Source organism: Oncorhynchus clarkii, chromosome 8 (genome assembly GCF_045791955.1).
Source record: "Oncorhynchus clarkii lewisi isolate Uvic-CL-2024 chromosome 8, UVic_Ocla_1.0, whole genome shotgun sequence".
Lineage (NCBI taxonomy): Eukaryota > Metazoa > Chordata > Actinopteri > Salmoniformes > Salmonidae > Oncorhynchus > Oncorhynchus clarkii.
The window spans coordinates 20,682,803-20,705,229 of record NC_092154.1 but is presented as its reverse complement, the minus strand read 5'-3'; the positions used below and the strand labels follow the sequence as shown (position 1 = coordinate 20,705,229).

The 22,427-nt window shown below is 39.8% G+C and overlaps 3 protein-coding genes across 4 annotated transcripts in view; 2 read left to right on the top strand and 1 right to left on the bottom strand.

The window, feature by feature from the left end:
* The window catches only part of LOC139415570 (lethal(3)malignant brain tumor-like protein 3), a 39,808-nt gene extending 26,488 nt beyond the window's left edge, over window positions 1-13,320 (bottom strand). For both annotated transcript variants that reach the window (XM_071163681.1, XM_071163680.1), the window contains exons 1-14: window positions 13,201-13,320; window positions 11,471-11,595; window positions 9,698-9,809; window positions 8,273-8,438; window positions 7,086-7,233; window positions 6,399-6,483; window positions 6,040-6,134; window positions 5,630-5,734; window positions 5,136-5,271; window positions 4,405-4,496; window positions 3,551-3,702; window positions 1,483-1,559; window positions 272-357; window positions 7-117 (exon numbers count right to left, since the gene is read on the bottom strand). In XM_071163681.1, coding sequence (XP_071019782.1) covers window positions 7-117; window positions 272-357; window positions 1,483-1,559; window positions 3,551-3,702; window positions 4,405-4,496; window positions 5,136-5,271; window positions 5,630-5,734; window positions 6,040-6,134; window positions 6,399-6,483; window positions 7,086-7,233; window positions 8,273-8,438; window positions 9,698-9,809; window positions 11,471-11,578 — 1,473 coding nt within the window. In that variant the 5' untranslated portion in view covers window positions 11,579-11,595; window positions 13,201-13,320. The remainder of the gene's footprint in view (window positions 1-6; window positions 118-271; window positions 358-1,482; window positions 1,560-3,550; window positions 3,703-4,404; window positions 4,497-5,135; window positions 5,272-5,629; window positions 5,735-6,039; window positions 6,135-6,398; window positions 6,484-7,085; window positions 7,234-8,272; window positions 8,439-9,697; window positions 9,810-11,470; window positions 11,596-13,200) is intronic.
* A 2,723-nt stretch (window positions 13,321-16,043) lies between these two features.
* On the top strand, window positions 16,044-18,550 carry LOC139415569 (transmembrane protein 244). Its single transcript, XM_071163679.1, has 6 exons — window positions 16,044-16,186; window positions 16,589-16,674; window positions 16,970-17,046; window positions 17,189-17,314; window positions 17,885-17,929; window positions 18,104-18,550. Exons 1-6 carry the CDS (start codon window positions 16,082-16,084, stop codon window positions 18,199-18,201), a joined length of 537 nt encoding a protein of 178 aa, XP_071019780.1. The 5' UTR covers window positions 16,044-16,081; the 3' UTR covers window positions 18,202-18,550.
* A 3,062-nt stretch (window positions 18,551-21,612) lies between these two features.
* Window positions 21,613-22,427, top strand: part of LOC139415568 (rho GTPase-activating protein 18-like) — a 35,337-nt gene continuing 34,522 nt past the window's right edge. Inside the window, exon 1 of the mRNA XM_071163677.1 lies at window positions 21,613-21,845. Within this exon, the coding sequence (XP_071019778.1) occupies window positions 21,706-21,845 (140 nt within the window). The 5' untranslated portion in view covers window positions 21,613-21,705. The remainder of the gene's footprint in view (window positions 21,846-22,427) is intronic.

Below are 22,427 nucleotides of genomic sequence, written 5' to 3'. Positions count from 1 at the left end.
TCTCACTTGGATCCTGTGGTCCTCAGTGTCTACCACGGTGGCCACTCTGACAAGCATGGGGTTCCTCTTGTCCACCGTCTCCAGCTTCATGAGTGGCAGGAAGGTGTGAGGGGGTTTCTGTATAGGGAGAGGGGGGTGTGAGGCCGCATGTCATATGTCACTCTGCAGCAGGCAGACAGCCAGCTAGGCTACTCTATTAAATTGTGTTTGGATGTGGATGGGGGGCTGCCACATCGTCTTACGGGCCGAGGATAGAGAGAAACAACCTCACCCCTTTGAAAGCCCTGGCAGGTGCCGGTGATGAGTTGGTCTCCTCCAGATACTTTCCCCAGGAGAAATCCTTGACACTGGGGTAACCTAGAGCAAGGAAAAATATTGAGGATGTTATATGCTATATAATGTAGTGAGTGGGCAGGCGGGTAAAGTCCCTTGTGCTTTCTGGTACTCGGAACCATCGGTCTACTCCACAGTGGAATAACATCATTTATAGATCAGATCATCTGTTTGGAAACTTTATGTGTTTTTTTACTCTAACACAGAACCCAAACCGGCTGCGCACGTGCGCCATCGTGCAAACATTTATTTTGTCCCCCTACACCAAACGCGATCACGACACGCAGGTTAAAATATCAAAACAAACTCTGAACCAATGACATTAATTTGGGGACAGGTTGAAAAGCATTAAACATGTATGGCAATTTAGCTAGTTAGCTTGCACTTGCTAGCTAATTTGTCCTATTTAGCTAGCTTGCTGTTGCTAGTTAATTTGTCCTGGGACATAAACATTGAGTTGTTATTTTACCTGAAATGCACAAGGTCCTCTACTCGAACAATGAATCCACACAAAACGGCCAACCCAATTGTTTCTAGTCATCTCTTCTCCTTCCAGGCTTTTTCATCTTTGAACTTATATGGTGATTGGCATCTACACTTTCATAGTATTACCACAACAACCGGCAAAACACTTTGTCTTTCAATAACCCACGTGGGTATAACCAATGAGGAGATGGCATGTGGGTACCTGCTTCTATTAACCAATGAGGAGATGGGAGAGGCAGGACTTGCAGCGCGATCGGCGTCATAAATAGAAAGGAGTTCACACGCGACGTGTCCGTTCTGGTCAGCATGTTACATGCGGTCAGCATCTAACAGACCGGACAATTCGCGTGCGCGAGTGTCGCAAAATAAATGTAGAAATCGATGTTATTCAATTATTGCACTCACACTGCTCGCGCGCGCCAACGAACGTCTGCGATGCCAAGGGATAAAATAGAACTCCTTTCTATTTATGACGTAGATCGCGCTGCAAGTCGTGATTGCGTTTGGTGTAGGGGGACAAAATACAGTTATGCACGATGGCGCACGCGCTCAGCCGGTTTGGGTTCCGTGTATAACTGTATGGTCAGTCATCATTACACACTACATCTTGGTATCTACAGGACAAATAGTGACAATAATGATTGACAGGAGTTAATATGTCACCTGGAGGGGTCGTGAGAATCCTGTCGTTGTCTTGACACCAGCCCACTGCGTGGATGTAGGGACTGGTTGCATCACACCTACAGAAGAGCAGGAGAAGGACAGTGGTTAAAATGCCATCAGCTCACCAATGTCAAATTTCCCCCTTTCCTATTGCCTTGGCGGCAGTTAGCCTAGCCATTAAGAGGGAAAGGGAATATCTAGTCAGTTGCACAACTGAATGCATTCAAGCTAAATATGTCTTCCACATTCAACCCAACCCCTCTGAATCAGAGAGGTGCAGGGGGCCGCCTTAAACGACATCATCAGCACACAAGGAGCAGTTGTTGGGGGTTAACTACCTTGCTCAAGGGCAGAACAGCAGATATTTTAAAACTTGCCAGCTCGGGATTCAAACCAGTGACCTTTCGGTTACTGGCCTAACACTCTTAACCACTAGGCTACCTGCCATTTGGCCAGAAACTGAAAGGTTGGGTTAAATGTGGAACGCATTCAGTTGTGCAACTGACTAGGTATCCCCCTTTCCCTTTCCCCCTGTCTCCATAAACTGTTAAAGACATGAAGTTTATGAATGATATGAATCCCCACTGTTATGAGTGATTGAATAAGGATCATGTTAATGACTGCGAATACAGACAGAGGAATAGATCAATTGACAATGTGACAGAGTCTGACACTGTGGCGTGCATTTAGCCATGATGGCATGTTATGCACCATACACTTTGATGTATCAGGACAGTCAGGGTGAGAAAGGACACTTCTCTCACAGCTTCCTAAGAATACCTCTCTGCACGACAAACATCAGTAGGACAACATTCACCCATCACTGAATGATGGAGGGCACATCATTGACCTGATGAGTAGCATTGTTTAGGTGCAACTACAGGTATTACTACTGTTATGATGCCGTTATTGCATCAACATTGCTGGATAAATTGCAAGGGGCTTGCAAATCTGTTTAGTATATTGCAACCCTCCTTACTTGTCCAATAGGCTGTTACTGAAATATCTTTGGAGAGTTAAACTGTTTACTATTTCACCATGTACTCAACATACTATAAAGCCAATCCCTATTGTGGTGTGCCAGTATGGAATAATCTCAGTAGTGCAATGGGCTTTTACTAGTCCTGTATTAGTAGACCGATTTATAGATGTCTTCAGCACATGAAACCAAAATAATTTGTATCGCTGCACTCCCCCCTAGTGTCCTACTCTCTGGCCAGATCAGGGTGTAACAGAGTGGAGTAGTTTAGCTGCTCTCTGGCCCGAGCTGTGATGTTGGAGTGGCCTGTGACTGGCTGTAACTGGCTGATGTGATACGTAGTGACATCACGTGTGAGAAAGTCACCTCCCTGGATGAGTCTGCTCCTACCTTAGCCGCTCTGGGCTCTACTCTTTCTCTAACTCCTTCTTGAGATTTATTGACGATCATCCATAATTCAACCAATACAAGCTCCTGCATCGTGCAGACTGAGGCTTCCTCCTGGCTGACAATCTAAATCCACAGCTGGGAGAGGTCAGAGTGGGCACGAATTGACAGTAACGACTATAACCACACACGCAGTTCTCAGTCAGAAAGTCACACAATGGTGACAATCAACAAGGGTTGGAGTGATGGAAACCGAGGGGGGAAACGGAAGCATTAAGAATTGTGAGAGACAAACAAATGCAATAAGAAACCAATAAAAGGGAGAAAAAATAAGACTAAATAATTGTGAGAAAAGTGATGTGCGTGCCAGTGTCAAAATAATAATTCATGGTACAGACATTTTTGTCTTCCAAATCTGAAAGCAATAATGCAGATTCAAGTGATGTAGCATGTTTGCTTGTGCAAAATATAAATAACAAACACTTTGGTAAGAGGCAATGATTTTCTCCTCCCAGACACAAACCTTCTGTTTTAATAATCTAGCTCCATCTAGTGTCCAAATCTGCAACAAGCTAAACCAACACAGACTCCAAAGCAATATGATTATGATACGACATCAGTTAACACAAATCACTGCTGGTGATGATACAGTGCTTTGATTTTGAGTACTGAAGGAAATGTAATCACAAAGTTAGACATTACCAGAAGTCATAGCTCTCATCCCAATTATCAAAGTGCACCAGGAATCGACTGTCCACCATGTCTGTTACTGTGGCAACACAGATGAAGGAGGGGTTCTTCTTGTCAATGGCCTCCAGCTTCATCCCAATTCTGAATCCTAAAGGGGTGACAGTCTGGAAAATATACATAGGACGGTTACTCAGAGGCAAAAGTTACTTCATCCATAACCCTACAGATATAGGATCTTAATTTGATCACCCTGTTTGTTGTAGGATAACTTTCGCAATGCAGGACATTTTAAACTTGTAGTGTATTCTGAAGGCTTCTGAGGCTTGTAATTTCCACTTAGAAATGTCAGACTTAAGAAAAAATGTATCAACCCTTACAAAAAAAGTCAATTAATTATAATCCACATAATAATTAACATTTCCTGTTGCTGCAGGACTATTTTCCTGCTGTAGAAAACCGCACCTGTACTTTAAACCCTTTAAACTGCACATGCATCTGCGTCAAATCTATGTTGAATGGGCTGATGTCAAGTACTGTACTTCAATGAATGATGTGTAGTCTTAACTAAACACTTTTACCAAGTGGTGGTAAAACGCTACTACTAAAGCAATATGAAAGTGGACACATTGAGATTTTGTGTCAGAGAATTTTGGATGGAGCAAATGCTTTTTAAATGGGAGTCATCTGTTGCCGGATGAATGACAACGGGGATGATTGACAAAATATGAATGCAACTCGTCCGAAAATAGTTTACTTGAGTTGTACTTCTGACGGTCAAAAATGGACAATGATGAATGTCGATTTCATTTGTGTTCATGCATCGGAGTGTGTCCCCGGCCAAATCTAGTTCTGTAGGCTTCTCTTACCGTGTTCTGATTCTCAAACAGGGCCTTGGGAGCTGCCTGGGCTCTGCTCTGTTTGATGTATGACGACCAGCTGAACTCCTCATCCTTCATACCTGTCCATCCATAGAGAAATGACAAGGATTATACTCACGTTTCCATAAAGAACTGGGGGGAAATTATTTGACTCCTTATTAAATATCGCTGGTTAAATTACAGTGCTGGTAATCAGACATAGAAGTCATATAAATAAAATCTTTGTGTTCTTTGTGTTTTCAAAATAGTTTAGAACCGTTTTCCAGTTGCCATGGGTAACCTGCTTGCACACCTGCTTGTCAAAGTATACACACTGTAACCATCCCTAAATGACTAGTCTCGCATACAGATGTAGGATATTAATTTGATCACCCTGTTGCAAGAGAACTTTCCTGCAATGCAAGACATTTAAAACTTTGAGTGTATTTGAGGTAAAAAAATTATACTTTGAAATGTCAGACTTGATTTTCCCTTACAATTTTTTTATCAACCCCTACAAAAATGGCCACTAATTATAATAATCCGCATAATAATAATTCGAATTCCCTGTTGATGCAAACTAGCTCAAATTAAAATACAGCAGTAAGGAAATACTAATGAGAAGAAGATGAGGAAGTGCTGAAGTAACCGTTTCAAAATATCCCATCCAAAATGACAAGCAATCAATACGTTATTATCTTTTCCAGGTGGACATCTGTCAAAGGTAGCATGTCTCTTACCTTTGGGGGGGTGCAGCTTGTGTCCCGTTTTCTCACACCATCCCACAGGGTGGATGTCTGCCGAGTTGGAATTCACCCAGAAGTCATAGCAGTCCAAGTTCTTGTCAAAGTGAAGCCGTATTCGGTGTCCTGAAACCTAAACATGGAAGAAGCATTAAGCATCTTCATAACTAACATGGTCATCCTGTGTTTGCTACTCAGAGATGAAGTAGCAGAACACTGACCAGAAGTGCACATGATGCCAAAATAGAAAAGTAGACATAACTCAAAACCAAACAAGCATTTATGGTCGTACTAATACTGTAATTTGCTAAATGCCATTGCATAGCAACACATACAGTACATGTTAGTGAACACAACTATTGCTTTGCACTGGAACAAGAACAATGACAATGCAGACTTTGCTTCAGATCTTCCCAAAGCTGAAGAAATCCATGCCATGAGTTGAGACTCCTCTGAGAGGGCAGCGATGATGAGTCGAGGTGAGAGGTTACCTCAGCTACAGTGAGCACACAGTACATGGAGGGATGTTCTGGGTCCACACCCTCCAGCCTCATCCCCACCCGGAATCCATTCTTACTCTGGGGGAAGGCCTGGTGCTGAAAGGAAAATGGGACATAATTAGTTTAAAATACATATTCCCAGACTTATGTAGAATAAATAATGAACTTAACAGTGTTGCTGTAGAAAAATAATAATATGATTAATGAGTTGAATAAATTAACTCTAAACATGCAGGACACAATGTAGGCCTTGTTGTGAAATTGCATATAAACGCTGAATGACAAGCTGTAAAGGAGAAATAGGAGAAAGATTAGAATGACTCGAAGGAAACAGAATGATAATGGGTTAGACCTCAGTTAATAACCAATTCTAGACAGGCCTGGGGGGTATGATAGCTCACCTCTTTGAACAGTTTAGTGGGGGCAGCGATGGCTTTGTCCTGCTCCAGATAGGAGGCCCAACACCAAGACTTCTTCTTCCCTCCATATGGAACAGCTGCCATAAATAACGATTTGATTGTAACAAGCAATAAATTAAATTACATACAGTTTGTGTGTGTGCAATGGCAGTGATTATATGAATATAGTGATTTGGAAATAGTGAGAAGATTCTGTCCCAAGAGACAGTCCCAAATGGCACCCGATCCTCTATATAGTGCTCTACCTTTGATCAGGCCCCATAGTGCACTACATAGGGAATAGGGTGCCATTTGGGACACACCCCTCACAGGTGCCCCTTCCACTGCCTGTTTCTACTTACTGTGTCTCAGCAGGGCTGCATCCCCCCTCCGCTTCCTCCTGCCTCGCGGAGCTCCACGCGTCGTCTTCCTGCTGTCTTTCTCCTCCTGTTTGATGCACAAACAGCAGGATTTACACACTAGAACACTCTAATATTCAGGAACATTCTAATGAGCCTAAGAATACTCACAAATACAGTATAGACTAGAGCAATGTGATATGTTGGTGCAGGCAATCAGGACAGTATTTATGAGGTAGTATGGAAATAATTCTGAATTTGTGTATACATCGAAATGTTTCCATTTTGAAACATTAATGATAAATCAGAGACTATCAGCGAGTTTTCAGCACCAATCAGGTCACAGAACTTTGTGAGAGGTATTAATTTAGTTACGACACCTCGGCAGTGAAAGACATGTAAGGCTAATGTATCATCCCTCATAATCTTGTGCAATCTGGAGTGATGCAAAAAATGTACAGACTGAGAGCTCAGGAACTATTTGTCTATAGCGTCTTTATATCACAAAAGCAACATCTACAAAATGTGATGAAATATCAGTAAATGTCTTAAAATGTTGGGAGTGATTTAGTAGGTACACAATGTCTGTAAAAGTGAGCGGGGGGGGGGGGCATGGATAAGAATTCCGGATAACAACACTGGTAAAAAACAAAAAGTCCAATATTCGTTGGAGTATAAAGTAATACTGACATAGTCCTCATCATGGTCGTCAGGCAGGACCTCTATGGTGTCCATCTTGTCAGCTAGGCTCTCCTTGTACTGCTGCAGAGGCCTCTTACAGCTGACCCCCACCACCTCCCCATTGCTCTTAGACACCTCTTTCTTCAGCTTCAGCTCACTGCAGTGGAAAGAACACAGAGTACCAGTGATTTAGAAACTAGAAGGTTTCTAAAAGGTTATGCAAAAAGGATTATCATTGTTAAAAACTATAGTTTCAGTAATAACTCAACTGGGAAATTTTTCTGTCAAAATATCTAAAGTATGACCAGCTCAATACAGTGTTCATTCACGGCAAATAATTGAAGTCAAAAATGTAAATGAGGACCACATGTATTTCATATTCATAACGCATTGCGCCTACATTCACTTATTCCTGGTGACGGCTGCCTATGAATAATTGTATCATCATCAGCTATAAAATGGGCAAAATCTAAAAAATCTTTTTTTTTTATTGTAATCTAACTCAAAATGTTTCTAATTAAGTGTAATTAACTATTTATTATAGGATGCATAGGCAGTATTGTCCTTTCTCTGTTGCCATGGCAGTCATAAATCCACAGAGGGAATACCACTTTAAGATGTAACATTCTGTTGGCAGCTTCTCCTCCTATAAGACAATGGATACATGGTGCCCACGGCAATGCAGCACTGGCTCTCTCTCTCTCCAGCTCAGAGCATGCATTAGCATCACCACCAGTCTTTACATTAACTAACTGATCGATTATTCCTGGCTTCCACTCTGCATAGGATGGCTGGCCCCAAAAACATTTTAGGAGGGAGACTCATTGATTTTTTTTAAGCAAATAAAGGATGTTTATAGTTGTTCATATGAGCAAATTGAGAAAGAGAAAATATGATACCAGTACAACCTTTTTTTAATCTATATTGGTGTTTCAAAATAGTTTGAACATGATCATTTGGCATCAGTGTATGATATCGACATTGACTATGTGAGTCTGTCACCGCTATTATTTCAGTGTATTGTACATAAGGGAAAGTTATTACAAAAGGAATAACCTCAAGAGCTCAATAAACAGCAGTTCAACTACCAGAAAGTAGCATAATATTTTCCCACAGCATCAGGCAGACACTGCAGTTAGGACCAGGCCAGACCCCCTGGACCCTAATAAATCTCTAGTCCTCCCCAGCCCACTCACTCCTGCTGGTCCTGCTGCAGACAGCGCTCGCTGCAGTGAAGGCAGTCAGACAGGAAATCCACGGGGGAGCCCTTCCTCTGGCAACGCACACACACCAGGCCTCTCTGGGCCCACTGACCCTCCTGCCTCTCCTCTTTCACCGCCACACACGCACTGTCTGAGAGGGCTGGGGAGGGAGTGAGAGAGAGAGAAAGAGGGAGAAAGGGAAAGAGAGAGAGTCACAAAGTCATCCTCACCCATCTCCTGTGTGGCTAATGAAACGTTTCTAAGCTCAGGGTCAATAAGAACAGGGTAATGGTCAAATACTCCAGTCACCCAAGTCATATGCACCGCAAGCGGTACCGGAGCGCCAAGTCTGGGACCAAAAGACTCCTTAACAGCTTTTACCCCCGAAGCCATAAGAATGCTGAACAACTAATCAAATGGCCACCCGGACTATTTACATTGACCCCCCCTCCCCCTTTGTTTTTACACTACTGCACTTGCTGGTTATTTCTATGAATTGTCACTTTACAAATGACCTTGACTAATCTGTACCCCTGCACACTGACTTGGTACCGGTACCCCCTGTATTTAATCTGTACCCCCGCACACTGACTCGGTACCGGTACCCCCTGTATTTAGCCTCAATATTGTTATGGAAATGTTTTGTGTTACTTTTGATTGATTTGATTTATTTTTTACTTTAGTTTATTTAGTAAATATTTTATTAACTATATTTCTTGAACTGCGTTGTTGGTTAAGGGCTTGTAAGTAAGCATTTCACCGTATATACCTGTTGTATTCGGTGCATGTGACAAATAAAATTTGATTTGATACCCTATTTTATATTTTTAAACAACAATATAGCCACGAGCTAAACTAACACATACCGTACATTAAAGGCATTTGAGATCTCAGCTAATCAGAAACGCTCCAATAGATAGCTGACAGCTGACCACTTTTAATGATCATTATTCATCACTTTCTTAGCTTTGAGCTCAATTTAACTAATTCTCATACCTATAAGGTTAGGCACAATTATGACAATGTAATATTCTGGAAAATGCATATATCAAAGGTATCCTAAACTAAAAGATGAAAGCATTTTTCAGACAGCACAGTTACCTGATGTAATTATCTGGTGTTGTGAATAGTCATAAAAACAAAGCCACCACTACTGATGTGAAGTCGTTTTTTGAAGATTGTGTATGTGGTATGTGGTAAGGTAGTGAAAACCGTCAGTTAAACATGCCTACTTGAAAGAGGAAGATGAAAGAGTAAATATATGCACATCCCACCAGGTCAGGTGCTAGAAAGACAGGTGCATATTATGTAAGATCCCAATGGGGATACAAACATTGTACAAGTGTAGGCTTACATCTCACAAATATATCCCTGTTGGGAGCATATCAAAGTTGTGTACATTGAACCATGCCATCTTACCCTCCTGAACAGTGGGCACTGCCCATGTAGTGGTAGCATGAGACTTCTTCACCCTCTCATCATCTCCCTCCTCTGTTAGGACCTCCAAGACTCCAAACTCATTCACCTTAAACTGATAAACATAACACACAAACACACGTGAGGAGTAATTATATTTATTATATTTAGATGAATACTGTGATTAGGGCCATGCGACATGGTCAGGAAAAACTCAAACGAATTATGATTTTTACAATTTATGATGTACACAATTATATATAACATTGCATTTGTCATTACAAAAACGGCTAATTTAATTTCATTATAATGTTTCATTTTTCTGCTTGGTATAATACAAATATTTACAGTACCCGTCAAAAGTTTGGACACACCTACTCATTTATGTTTTTACTATTTCTTACATTGTAGAATAATAGTGAAGACCTCAAAACTATGAAATAACCCATATGAATCATGTAGTAACAAATAAAGTGTTAAACAAATTATTCAGAATAGCCACTCTATGCCTTGATGACATCTTTGCACACTCTTGACATTATCTCAACCAGCTTCATGAGGTAATCACCTGGAATATATTTCAATTAACAGGTGTGCCTTGTTAAAAGTTCATTTGTGGAATTTCTTTCCTTCTTAATGCGTTTGAGCCAATAATTTGTGTTGTGACAAGGTAGGATTGGAATAAGAAGATAGCCCTGTTTGGTAAAAGACCAAGGCCATATTATGACAAGAAAAACTCAAATAGGCACAGTGAAATGACAGCCCATCATTATTTTAAGACATGAAGGTCAGTCAATCCGGATATTTCAAGAACTTCAAAAGTTTCTTCAAGTGCAGTCGCAAAAACCATCAACCGCAATGATGACACAGTCTCTAATGAGGACCGCCACAGGAAAGGAAGACACAGAGTTACCTCTGCTGCAGATGATAAATTCATTAGAGTTACCAGCCTCAGAAATGCAGCCCAAATAAATGTTTCACAGAGGTCAAGAAACAGACACATCTCAACATCAACTGTTCAGAGGAGACTGCGTGAATCAGGCCTTCATGGTCGAATTGCTGCAAAGAAACCACCACTATGGGACACCAATATGAAGAAAAGACTTGCTTGGACCAAGAAACACAAGCAATGGACATTAGACTGGTGGAGTCCAAATGTGAGATTTTTATTTCCAACCGCTGTGTCTTTGTGAGATGCAGAGTAGATGAACAGATGATCTCTGCATGTGTGGTTCCCACCGTGAAGCATGGAGGAGGTGTGATGGTGCTTTGCTGGTGATTTATTTCAAATTCAAGGCACACTTAACCAGCATGGCTACTACAGCATTCTGCAGCGATACACAATCCCATCTGGTTTGAGCTTAGTGGGACTATCATTTTTTTTATCAGGGCAATGACCCAACACACCTCCAGGCTGTGTAAGGGCTATTTGACAAAGAAGGAGAGTGATGGGGTGCTGCATCAGTTGACCTGGCCTCCACAAGCACCTGACCTCAACCCAATTGAGATGGTTTGGGATAAGTTGAACCGCAGAGTGGAGGTTAAGCTTCCAACAAGTGCTCAGCATATGTGGGAACTCCTTCAAGACGGTTGGAAAAGCATTCCAGGTGAAGCTGGTTGAGAGAATGCCAAGAGTGTGCAACGCTTTCAATGTATAAAATAGTCCAAATAAAGCGAAACCCTTGAATGAGTAGGTGTGTCCAAACATTTGACTGGTACTATATATATATGTATATGACAATATTGAACCTTTTTGGCTATTGTGGTGATCTGTACCTTTAGCTCACTCCCAGGTAAGGTCCCAACACCCTCACTCCAGTCCATGGCACCATACACATCAAAATCAGGGGTTACTGCATTTGTGATGTTTGTAGACTCATCCATATTAAAAATGGTGATATCTGAAATAGACAATGATAGATGAAGCCAAGCCAGACAATTAATAATGCACTGCATAATAAATATGTCATAGGCCTACTAAATCTACATAAACTGACTTTATAAGGCTTTTTATTACATTAGCTAACTAAAGTGCAACTCAAATGAAATGAAGAAAAACAAAGTGACGTTCAACAGAGCCGATTGGCAACAATGTTTCAATAATATTTCACAGAGCTGCTTTGCAACAATATTTCACTATTGTCGAAACAGCGGAAGCCATGTGATTGGAACTCGATGACGTGCATCAACCACTAGAGGTCATTGCTGACAACATTAAGACGACTGCGTTTGAAACTTTCAGACCCTATTCAACAATGAAATCACTGAACAAAAAATCGAGACGAAAATGTCTAATGTATTTTATAGAAAATATGAATTATTGATAGTTTATGCAATATGATGCATCAATATTGCTGTCTTTCAAATACAATTCCTGACATTGGGGTAGGGTATTGGCTATAGTTTATGTTTTATGTATGCGCCTATAAGCTATAGGCATTCAGGCAGTTACAGTAGCCTATATCAACAGCAAATCGTTGACAGTCATTTCTGAAATTGCAATATGAAAGTAACTTCAAATTGACCTAAGCATATAATTTAATTTACAACCCAAACTATTTGAAGGATTACTCCTATCTGCTAAGCGTCAAAATTGCATCGTTGCGGGAATACTTTTTTGAATGATCCAAATATATTATTACAAAGGAAAATTCCGCATGTTGACTGTGCACATATTATTCTCCACGTGTGTTAGATTTTATCATCAGATGCTCACTACCGGTTGTGAGCGTTATTCATATTTATTTCGAGCTCTTTGAGTCAAATAGTTTTTATTACGAGTGGGGTTAAATTATTCGGTTGGGCGCAACCAGTTCGCATTTCCTTTGTATTCCAACTAGGAGTGTTACAGGTATGTAGCGATGTCCCTTAGCAAGACGCCCAACATGCATTGTATCAGATCTAAACACTTTTCTTTGCTCTGATACTATTTAATGTGTTTTAAAGGCAGTTTCCCAAAATGGCGGAGCTGGAATATACTCTATATAATTCTCACCGGCAGGCCTGCAGACTCGTTGCACTACAACAAAAATGATATTTAACTGCCTTGACAGCTTTTTGGAAGGAAATGGTGATATAAATATTTTAGTCGAAATCGCTTGTCAAGCGCACAGTTCCTCCTTTCCACATCCATAACCGGGAATTACACTGAAGCGCATTATTCTTGAAAGAGTACAATATACCATTATTATATACGTCTACAAGAGACAAGAAATGTAGCGCAACATATTTTCTATCGATTGCAGTAATTTTCAACGCAACTTTTGTTACAATTTTAGAACGCAATAGATTAACGCTTTACATTGAACCTCTTCCTGGCTGATATTATTGATGACACGTCCAGTCGTTTTGTACTTTATTGCTAAGTTTTGGTCAAATTCCGTCGCAATGAACCTCTCACGAAAGTATTAGACTACACAATAGATCACTAATTACAATAAGACATAATTTCCTGCATTAACTGTTTTATCGTAAAGTACATTTGTTTTAATTTGTCTGTTTCTTACCCAAATTCTCCCACGAGTACTGACAAATTGCCCAGGCAGCCGTCAATGCGCATGAGCGTGGCTCTGAGCGAGTGCTTGCAGTGAGTGCCCCAGCTAGACTGAAGAACACATGATGGCAATATCGAAAGTTTTAGCTGGTTGAGTAACAAAATATTTATAGATTTAACCATTATTTGTCGCATAACGTTGCCATCGAAATAAAAGCACCAGCAAATGATTATTGATGCGTTGTGGATATTTGGAGAATGAAATATGCGATAATGGGAATACAAGAGCACGAATACCATGTTACTAAAAATACAACCCAGTGTGCTTGTCGACAGTGAAACGGGGTGACTTGCGAAATAGCACAAAGAACGTCGGAAAACGTTTCACTACCGACATTGTGTTGTATAGTACGTAGTGCGCCATCAACACATTTTCAATTTTGTGCTTAGGTTTATAGTACGCAGCAAGCTCGTTTTCGTTGCATTTGATATACTAAAATGAATCTGTGCTTGTGAGTCCTGTGCAAGAAACCATGCAAATATTGATGTACAACGTTTCTTTATATCATGCTATAGTTCCATTACTATGAACAAATTGGCTCAACTTGATGTAATGACATCAACATGAAAAACACTAATAGGCTGTATCCATGGCCTACTTTTTAATTCAAATACCTTTATTGAGACTTCTAGTTAGTTTATCTAGAGTTGTTTCAGTAAAAGTAGCAGTACATAATAGAATACATAACGTTAGAGTAGAATACATTATGTATGACTTTCATCAGTAATGGCTGTCTAGAGACAAATGTACAGTAGCTATCTGTGCAGATTTGTAGTCAATCATGCTTATCATTACCAATGCATTCAGTTCTAAAAAAAATGTATGATCATGAGTATGACTACTTTTTCTATAAAATCTTTCAAGCTTTGTCATCAGATTATTATGGACTGCTCTGTGAGAGCATGTCTGGCTAATGCATACTGGATTGGGTATTACTGCTGTTGCATATCACCATAGTGTACATTTAATTTGTTACTTATGGAGCTCAATTTCAATTCATGGAATGTGCATATTGGAATGGCATCCGGGCAAAGATTTCATTGGGAGCCCTTTCTTGCATATGACTGAGTATTTAACTGAAGACATGCTTTGTGTTGGTGATCTGTCTCTTCTCTAATGCATGATTGGCGTCACCGCAATCCACTCACTGTATAGAACATTAGTGATTAGTGAGTTACAGTGTCACTAATTCGCTAAAAAGAAAAGAAGCTCAAATGATGCTGTGCTGATGATGCTGTGCTGAGGGTGATTGTCAAAAGACATACTGAAGACTGGGTTTATGACTGGGATAATGATTTAAGTGCTTAGGACTTGTTTGCTTTCCCTCAAAGTTCTGTCATGGTTTTAACAACTGTCGCAGGAGCCTGTTCAATGTCTTAACTCTAAAACATTCAAGAATATGTTCAGTTTTACAGAGATCATATGTAGTAGGACACACACACACACACACACATACACATACATACACACACACACACACACACACACACACACACACACACACACACACACACACACACACACACACACACACACACACACACACACATACAGCAGATTCTCCAGTGTTAAATCAACACTGTAGAGTGTTACATTTAACATTGTTCCAGTGTCTATACAGTCCACACTTTTCAGTGTTAAATTAACACATTGCTAAGTGTAAAGTCTTATTTCCCAGTGTGCCTTTCCTATTGAGTGAATTGTAGAATTTACAACCCATGACTGTATTTGTTAGTGACAGTGACATCATTGTTGCATTCATTCATTTTCAGTCCTATGGACCTCATCAAGTGAGATCCTAAGTGAATATGTTATCATTAAACTGTCATTATTTAAGACAATGCCATACATATTTCATAACGCCTTATTTTGAGGGCCTAGTTGTAACCTAATACAGTGACCTGAAACTCATGCTGGCTTGCAAAGTGATCTGTAATTCCTATTGGAATACAGCTAGACTGGGAATATCCAACATTTGGAATTTGTATTCGCCTGGAACCTGTATTCAGAATGACTGCCTGGATTGGGAAGACTAAAATATGAGACTACCTAAAGCATCTAAACTGGAACAACCATTTCAGTAACCGGTGGAATAAGTCCAAGTAACAGATTTAGAAAAATGTTGTTCATATTTGAGTAGCATAAGACTAATAAATCAATCAATATACATGAAAAGCATAGATATTGAATCAAACTGTTCTAAAAACCAACCGGCAATAGAGCTCAACTCTGGTTATTAATGCCAACACTCTGGTTATTTTACACCAATGAGTGTTAAATGAACACTTACAGAGTTAACTTCACTCCTGAATCAACCATAGAAAAGTTACACTGAAAAGTCTACACTAGGTAGCACTGGCCAATTTGCTGTGCAGTATGCTGTTGATCAACTGGCCAGAGAAGCAGAGAATTCCACTGTTCTAAAGAAGTGTGTGACCTATTTACATTTAATTTACTCAGAGTCATGTCTGGCTTGCCTCCTGGTGCTCCAGCAGCTGTTACAGTATATACACCCCAACAGGCCAACACCACACATTAATAGCTTAAAAAATAATACCGTCCAGTGAATATGTATGCAGTGACATCACAGTGATGTGAAGAGAGGTTGGTTGTCACCCCACTCAGGTGTATTTCTAGCCACTGAGTGTTGATGATGCTGTAGAAGTGGTCTGGGCCTTGGGGCGTGCTTTATCCAGCCTGGATTGAGACAGGAAGCTTTTTGCGTGTGTGTAATCCCATTAACCATTAAGACCAGCCCTCATCCCCTGGTGTGTTTGCTCTACTGTAGGCGGCCTTCTAGCGTCTCCACTGATAAAAGAAAAGGCGGCCATTCATGTTGTTGGACTACTGTTGCAGGTGTTGTGGGTATTGTGGGTCTACTCTGAAGCGCTATGGCCCAACATCAGTCAAGATCAAGACCAACGTCAGTGAAACATGGGTAAAGACCTTGGACTTCAGTTTTGGATACCACAGGAAATGTAGTAGTAGAGAACTACAGGAGGTGTACATGTTTACCAGTGTCTACTTAGTGTGGCACTGTGTACATAGTTCATGTGCTGCTGTAGTTTTGGCAACACAGCTCACTATTCAAGTTAGAGCATTTGGTATAGAATTCTAATACCTTTCAATGAAATGACTGAACCTATCTGAGTTCAGTTTATGCAAGTATTTCAGTCCGAAACTTTCTGAATGGCCTTTCTTTTTTGTAGATTTGTGGCAACAGCAATGATCAAATGAATCCATATTATTATGCATCATATTTGAGGTTTTATTAAGAATGAGCATCTGACATTTTGAGGGTCTTGTGTGACGGAGTCTGATGTGATGTTATGTACTACAGATTGTTCTCCAGAACTTGCTGATGTGCATAATATCCTTCTATGCTGTTTACTACATAGTGGTCAGTCTCTGCATTGGTATTCTCAGGTGAGTCTAAAATTATAGATATTTTGCACAATATTCAAATGAAGTATATCCTGTCTTTCATATAGTTTCATTGTCATATGTTGTGGTACAGGATTGACGTGTACTTCCTGTCTCATGAACACAGAAACTATCCACAAAAAAAATGCGCAGTGTCTGCATGGAACCCTCATTCTGGTTTCTGCCAAAAAGCATCACAATATGTCTCCAGTGCTACCTCACACATTTACTGTAACTACAGTTAACAGCAAATATACCATTTATGACCCAAGTTTCTCATTATTCATCATCTCTGCAGGGTACATGAGGTTGACAGCCTTTTAGCACCCTTTGACTACACAACACAGCCATCATGGCAAAGTCCAAAATACCTAGGTGAGTTGATCGAAGACTCTGCTCTATTCTTGTTATTCAGTAGTTAGCAACATCCCTTTTTTAGATAGACTACCTTGAATTCTGTGTGTTCATGTTGGTAAGCATGTTGGCTGAGGTGTGTAGTTTTGTATTTCCTGCATAGTGACAGTGATCTCCATGGAGCTGACCTATCTTTTGGGAGGCCTGATATTTGCGTGGATTGTCGAGGAGTGGGTGTGGGACTACGCCATCACAGTCACATTAATCCACATTGGTCTGACGGTAGCAGGTAAGCAGCAAGAGAGCCATTTTTATAAGTATGTACATATGGTCTAATCACTGCCTTGTGTATATGCAGCGGTCTACTTTGTGTTTAAATCTGTGTCAAGCACCATGCTTCAAGAGTCCCTCTTTCTATTGTTTAACATCAATTAATGTCGCTACTGTATAGCAACCAGTCCTATAGTGTTATGGCGTCTGTCTGTCTGATTCTGTCTGGTGCTGCCTGTGCTCTACTGTAAAGCCAGGTTTGATAATAGCAAACACATCAATGACTCCACATTAATCTACTTCCCACCTGAGATACACTTTTTAGTAGATGTTTTAGTACCAGTTTCAGTATCTGCTAATGAATTAGATTAAAAATAACTAGGATTTCAATTGCTAGGATTTCAATCTACAGTAGGTTATGTTATGCAAGGTTGTAAGGCCACTTTAGTATAAACAGGCTTGTCAGAAGAACATCATGATCATACAGTTTCACAAGCTGACAGAAAGCTTGATTTGATGTATTAGTTTATTTGATGTGGTTGAATATGTGTCATATTCAATTACTATCCTGTCTGTTTCTTTCATCCAGTTATGTCTGATTTCCCGTCAACAGAACATTATTGGATTGCCCTTGGTAAGGAATCATACTTGATTTCAGGCCATTTGGAGCCAATAAAAAAATGATTTGTTGTTATATACACAGTATTTTGATCATCGCATTAATTAGTCGACTTACATTTATTTTGCAAGTGATTCAATACTTGATGCATTCAAATAGGTATATCCTTTAAATCCACTTGTGTCACAGGTTCTGGATTGGTGATGATGATTTTCGGAGGCCAACTTGTAGCATATAAGCTCTTCAGGAATAATTTTGTGTATCCGGATGAGCTCCAACATTTCTAAGAAAAATATTTAGCTTTTCTTCTACAAAATGATGTAGGGTCAAACATTTTTTTATATTCTGTTTTTTTGTATTACACAACTTTGGTACTCTGTAAATCCACACATTATATTTTGCAATTAAAGGTTGTTTGGAAGGAATAGTTGGGAATAAGGGCGACAGGGTAGCCTAGTGGTTAGAGCATTGGACTAGTAACCGAAAGGTTGCAAGTTCAAATCCCCGAGCTGAAAAATCTGTTGTTCTGCCCCTGAACAGGCAGTTAACCCACTGTTCCTAGGCCGTCATTGAAAATAAGAATTTGTTCTTAACTGACTTGCCTAGTTAAATAAAGGTAAAATATATATTAAACACTTCTTGCCAACAATGTTCTTGTTTTTGTGTATCTTGTTCCATGCCATTGGAAATAATAAGGAATCATTTACTCTTTTTAGATATGGAATAAACACAAGTGATATTACTGTGTTATTACTGTAACAAAGTGATATTACTGTGTTATTACTGTAACAACGTGTTATTGCTGTGTTATTACTGTAACAAAGTGTTATTACTGTAACAAAGTGATATTACTGTGTTATTACTGTAACACAGTGTTATTACTGTGTTATTACTGTAACAACGTGTTATTACTGTAACAAAGTGATATTACTGTGTTATTACTGTAACAAAGTGATATTACTGTGTTATTACTGTAACAAAGTGTTATTACTGTGTTATTACTGTAACAACGTGTTATTACTGTAACAAAGTGATATTACTGTGTTATTACTGTAACAAACCGTTATTACTGTAACAAACTGTTATTACTGTATTATTTCTCTAACAATGTGTTATTACTTATAACAAAGTGTTATTACTGTTATTACTGTAACAAAGCATTATTACTGTGCTATTACTGTAACAAAGTGTTATTACATTGACATTTTAGTAATTTAGCAGACACTCGTATCCAGAGCGACTTACAGGAGCAATTAGGGTTAAAACAAAGTGGTATTAGTGTCTTATAACACATTACCTAATTAAAACACTAAGGAACCTTAGGGATAGCACAGTGGTGATTGTTATTAAGCCTGAGCATCTGTTGTCTGTTAAAGCCCTTGGGATTAAGAATGCTTAGAATTACTGAGGCAGTAGCGAGCAGTCAGTCATTCGCTCCTCCTTACTATTTTGAATGGTGTCATTTCAGTACTGAAGCGCACATCCACCTCTTGAACAGGTCAGTCTGCTGATCATTACAGTCTGCAATACTGACCCTAGTCACAGTTGTAATCCCAGTGACCCCATATTTACACAGACACACCCCAGACAGTGAAGTAAATCAAAGACTCAACTAAAATAATTAAAAAGCTACAACAGGAAGTATATCTACCCATAATATGTTGGTAATTTAGCAGTCACTCTTATCCAGAGTGACTTACATGAGCAATTAAGGTTAAATGAAGGACACAGGCATATTTGTCACCTAGGGGACTTGAATCAGCATCATTTTGTTTACCTGCTCAATGCTCTTAACCCCTAGCCTACCTGCCACATCAACTAGTTTCACTCCATTCTTGTACCTGCCAGTGTAGATTTGACCTTGGTAAAAGCTTTGCTCAGATCATAGTGTCCACACCTTTCCAGATGGATTGACAGAGGGCGTTATTAATCTAATATCAAATGTATATAAGGGTTAAAGTCTTAAGTAACATGCCAAGAATATAAATGTTTCTGTTTAGTGAATTGACACAAGGTTTTGTTATATGCCTACTTGTATTTCAAACACTTGATCAGAGTAATAGTAGTATTAGTAGTACTTATTTGGATCCCCAGTTAGCTGCTGCTGAGGCAGCGGATACTCTTCCTGATGTCCAAACAGGAATCAAAACATAACAAATAAAATACATAATATACATAATACACAGTACATAGCATTACATGTGCCAGGAGAGATTGAAATGCATGTTATTGACATTCGTCCTCTGTGTACATCAAAGTGCAATACGTGCTGCTCTGTCCTGGAACAACTGCAATTTGCTGCACCTGACCACATAACTGGGCAGTATTCCAGATGCGACAAAACTAGGGCCTGTAGGACCTGTCTGCTTGACTTAGATGTCAAGAAAACAGAGCTATGCGTTATAATGGGCAGACCTCTTTACCAGCAGTAGATTTAGCAGTAGACTTACCATCAGATCCATTTTCTAATCTGACTATGACTATGAAGCCATGATAAGCACAAAATACATGGCATAATTCGTAATCCGAAAGGTCAAGTGCCTAACCAGTCCTAACCAAACAGTCTATGTATGATGACTGGTACCAGCCATTACCATGTAAAATTCAATACCAACAGTAACATTTCATTTAACCTACAGTGATATTATTTTAAGTTAGTTTGCTTAGTTTAGTGGCTATTAAGTATTCAATTGTGATTAATACTGCCCCCATTTTGTTCTATACACTCCCACTGATAGACGTTATCGCAGCAATGAACCCAGATTGTTTTTGAGCATCATTACCAGTGAATCGAAAACAAAGGGATTTCCTCTGCTGCACCCAACAGACATAGAACATGTTGTAACCGAGCACCAGATGGCAGTATAGAGGTAGCCTACTAATTTACTGTATTATGGGAGGCCTTTATTGTAATGGCCATTGCTGCTCAGATGTCAAACCTATGAGACGCGTTGGAGCTGGTCTGATAACTAATCACACCAGGAGAAAGGTCTTCCGATTCAGCCTGCCAGGCTAATACATATTTACTAATTGATTGGAACAGAATGTAACAGTTTGTAAGTGTAACATAATGGCTTTTTCTTCTGGCACGCACAAGAGCCCCTACATAGTTCCTAAATCAATATTCTAATTGGAGATATGGACATGGACATAAATCACACAAAATACGCAAATTAAATAACTGTTGTACTGCAGTTATTACAGCCTTACTACACAGCTATAAGACCAAGATAATGCAGGCTTAAAAGCCATGAATCCATGACACTATGCAATAGTCACAGAGGACATCAGATCAATATCAGGATCAGAACGGTGAATTCCAATTCACTAAGTACAGGTGGAATGATATAGCATTATAATGCATCCTGAATCAGAATTAATATCAATGTAGGCCAAGGAAGAGCTATAACATACAGTAACTTGGAATATTAGAGCAGTAAAACATGATTGTGCTGTTTTCAGGTCAGTGCCCTGTTACTTGACAAATGAATGCCCCAGGTAGGATATTAGTAGTGCTGGGGCCAATTGCTGGTGGACCATATAAAGTACGATAGAAGGCTGGGACAAGAAAAAAAGTGATCTTTCATAGGTTTATAGGAGGTTTATAGGAGTGGCTCAGCCCAAATTACACGACTCAGCGGCATTCTGGGCGGTGCTTTCAGGCAGCTGTTGATTATCCATGTTATCGGGGAGGCAGTGAGTGAGATCATTGAAACAGCTCCCCTCTCACACACAGCGTTACTACCCTTAGAGCTGTGTACATTCTAAGTCACCTGCGAACTGCAACAATAATGCAGCATGAGTCGCGCAACATGAATCGCCAGCAGGACGCCAAGGGAGTAATCTTGACCGGGTATTTTAGCAATAGTGAAGTTTCACCTCCCGCCTCAGTTGTCAATAATGTCGAAGAGATCGAGTCTTCATCGTTGAGGTGAGCGGATAGTCTGTTATTGAACATAGCGTACTGTATGTAACATTGCCGCTTGAGAGGTGCAGTTGCCTAGCATATTCTCTTTTTAGTCCGATATGGCTACCAGTTGTCCGGCTTGTAATCTGACCTCTAACAGAACACTCAGTAGCCTTCAAGCCACCGCTGACTTTTCCACGTGTTGATACATTGTTTTCTATGATGGATATTTGAAATCGAATGAGTTCATTGACTAAACAAGCAGTGACGATACACCCGAGTGTATGACAAGGCAAGCAGTATAAATACCAAGTGTAGGCTAAACTAGGCTACATCATTATGCCATAATTCGACTGTCCATAACCCCACTTTTTATTAGACTACAGAAAACCTTAGAGCAAGCCCTTACAGGATATATAATGAACACAAATATAAACGCAACATGAAACAATTTCAACGATTTTACTGAGTTACAGTTTATATAAGGAAATCAGCTAATTTAAATAAATTAATTAGGCCCTAATCTAAGGATTTCACATGACTGGGCAGGGGCAAAGCTATGGGTGGGCCTGGAAAGGCAGAGGCCCACCCACTTGGGAGAAAGAC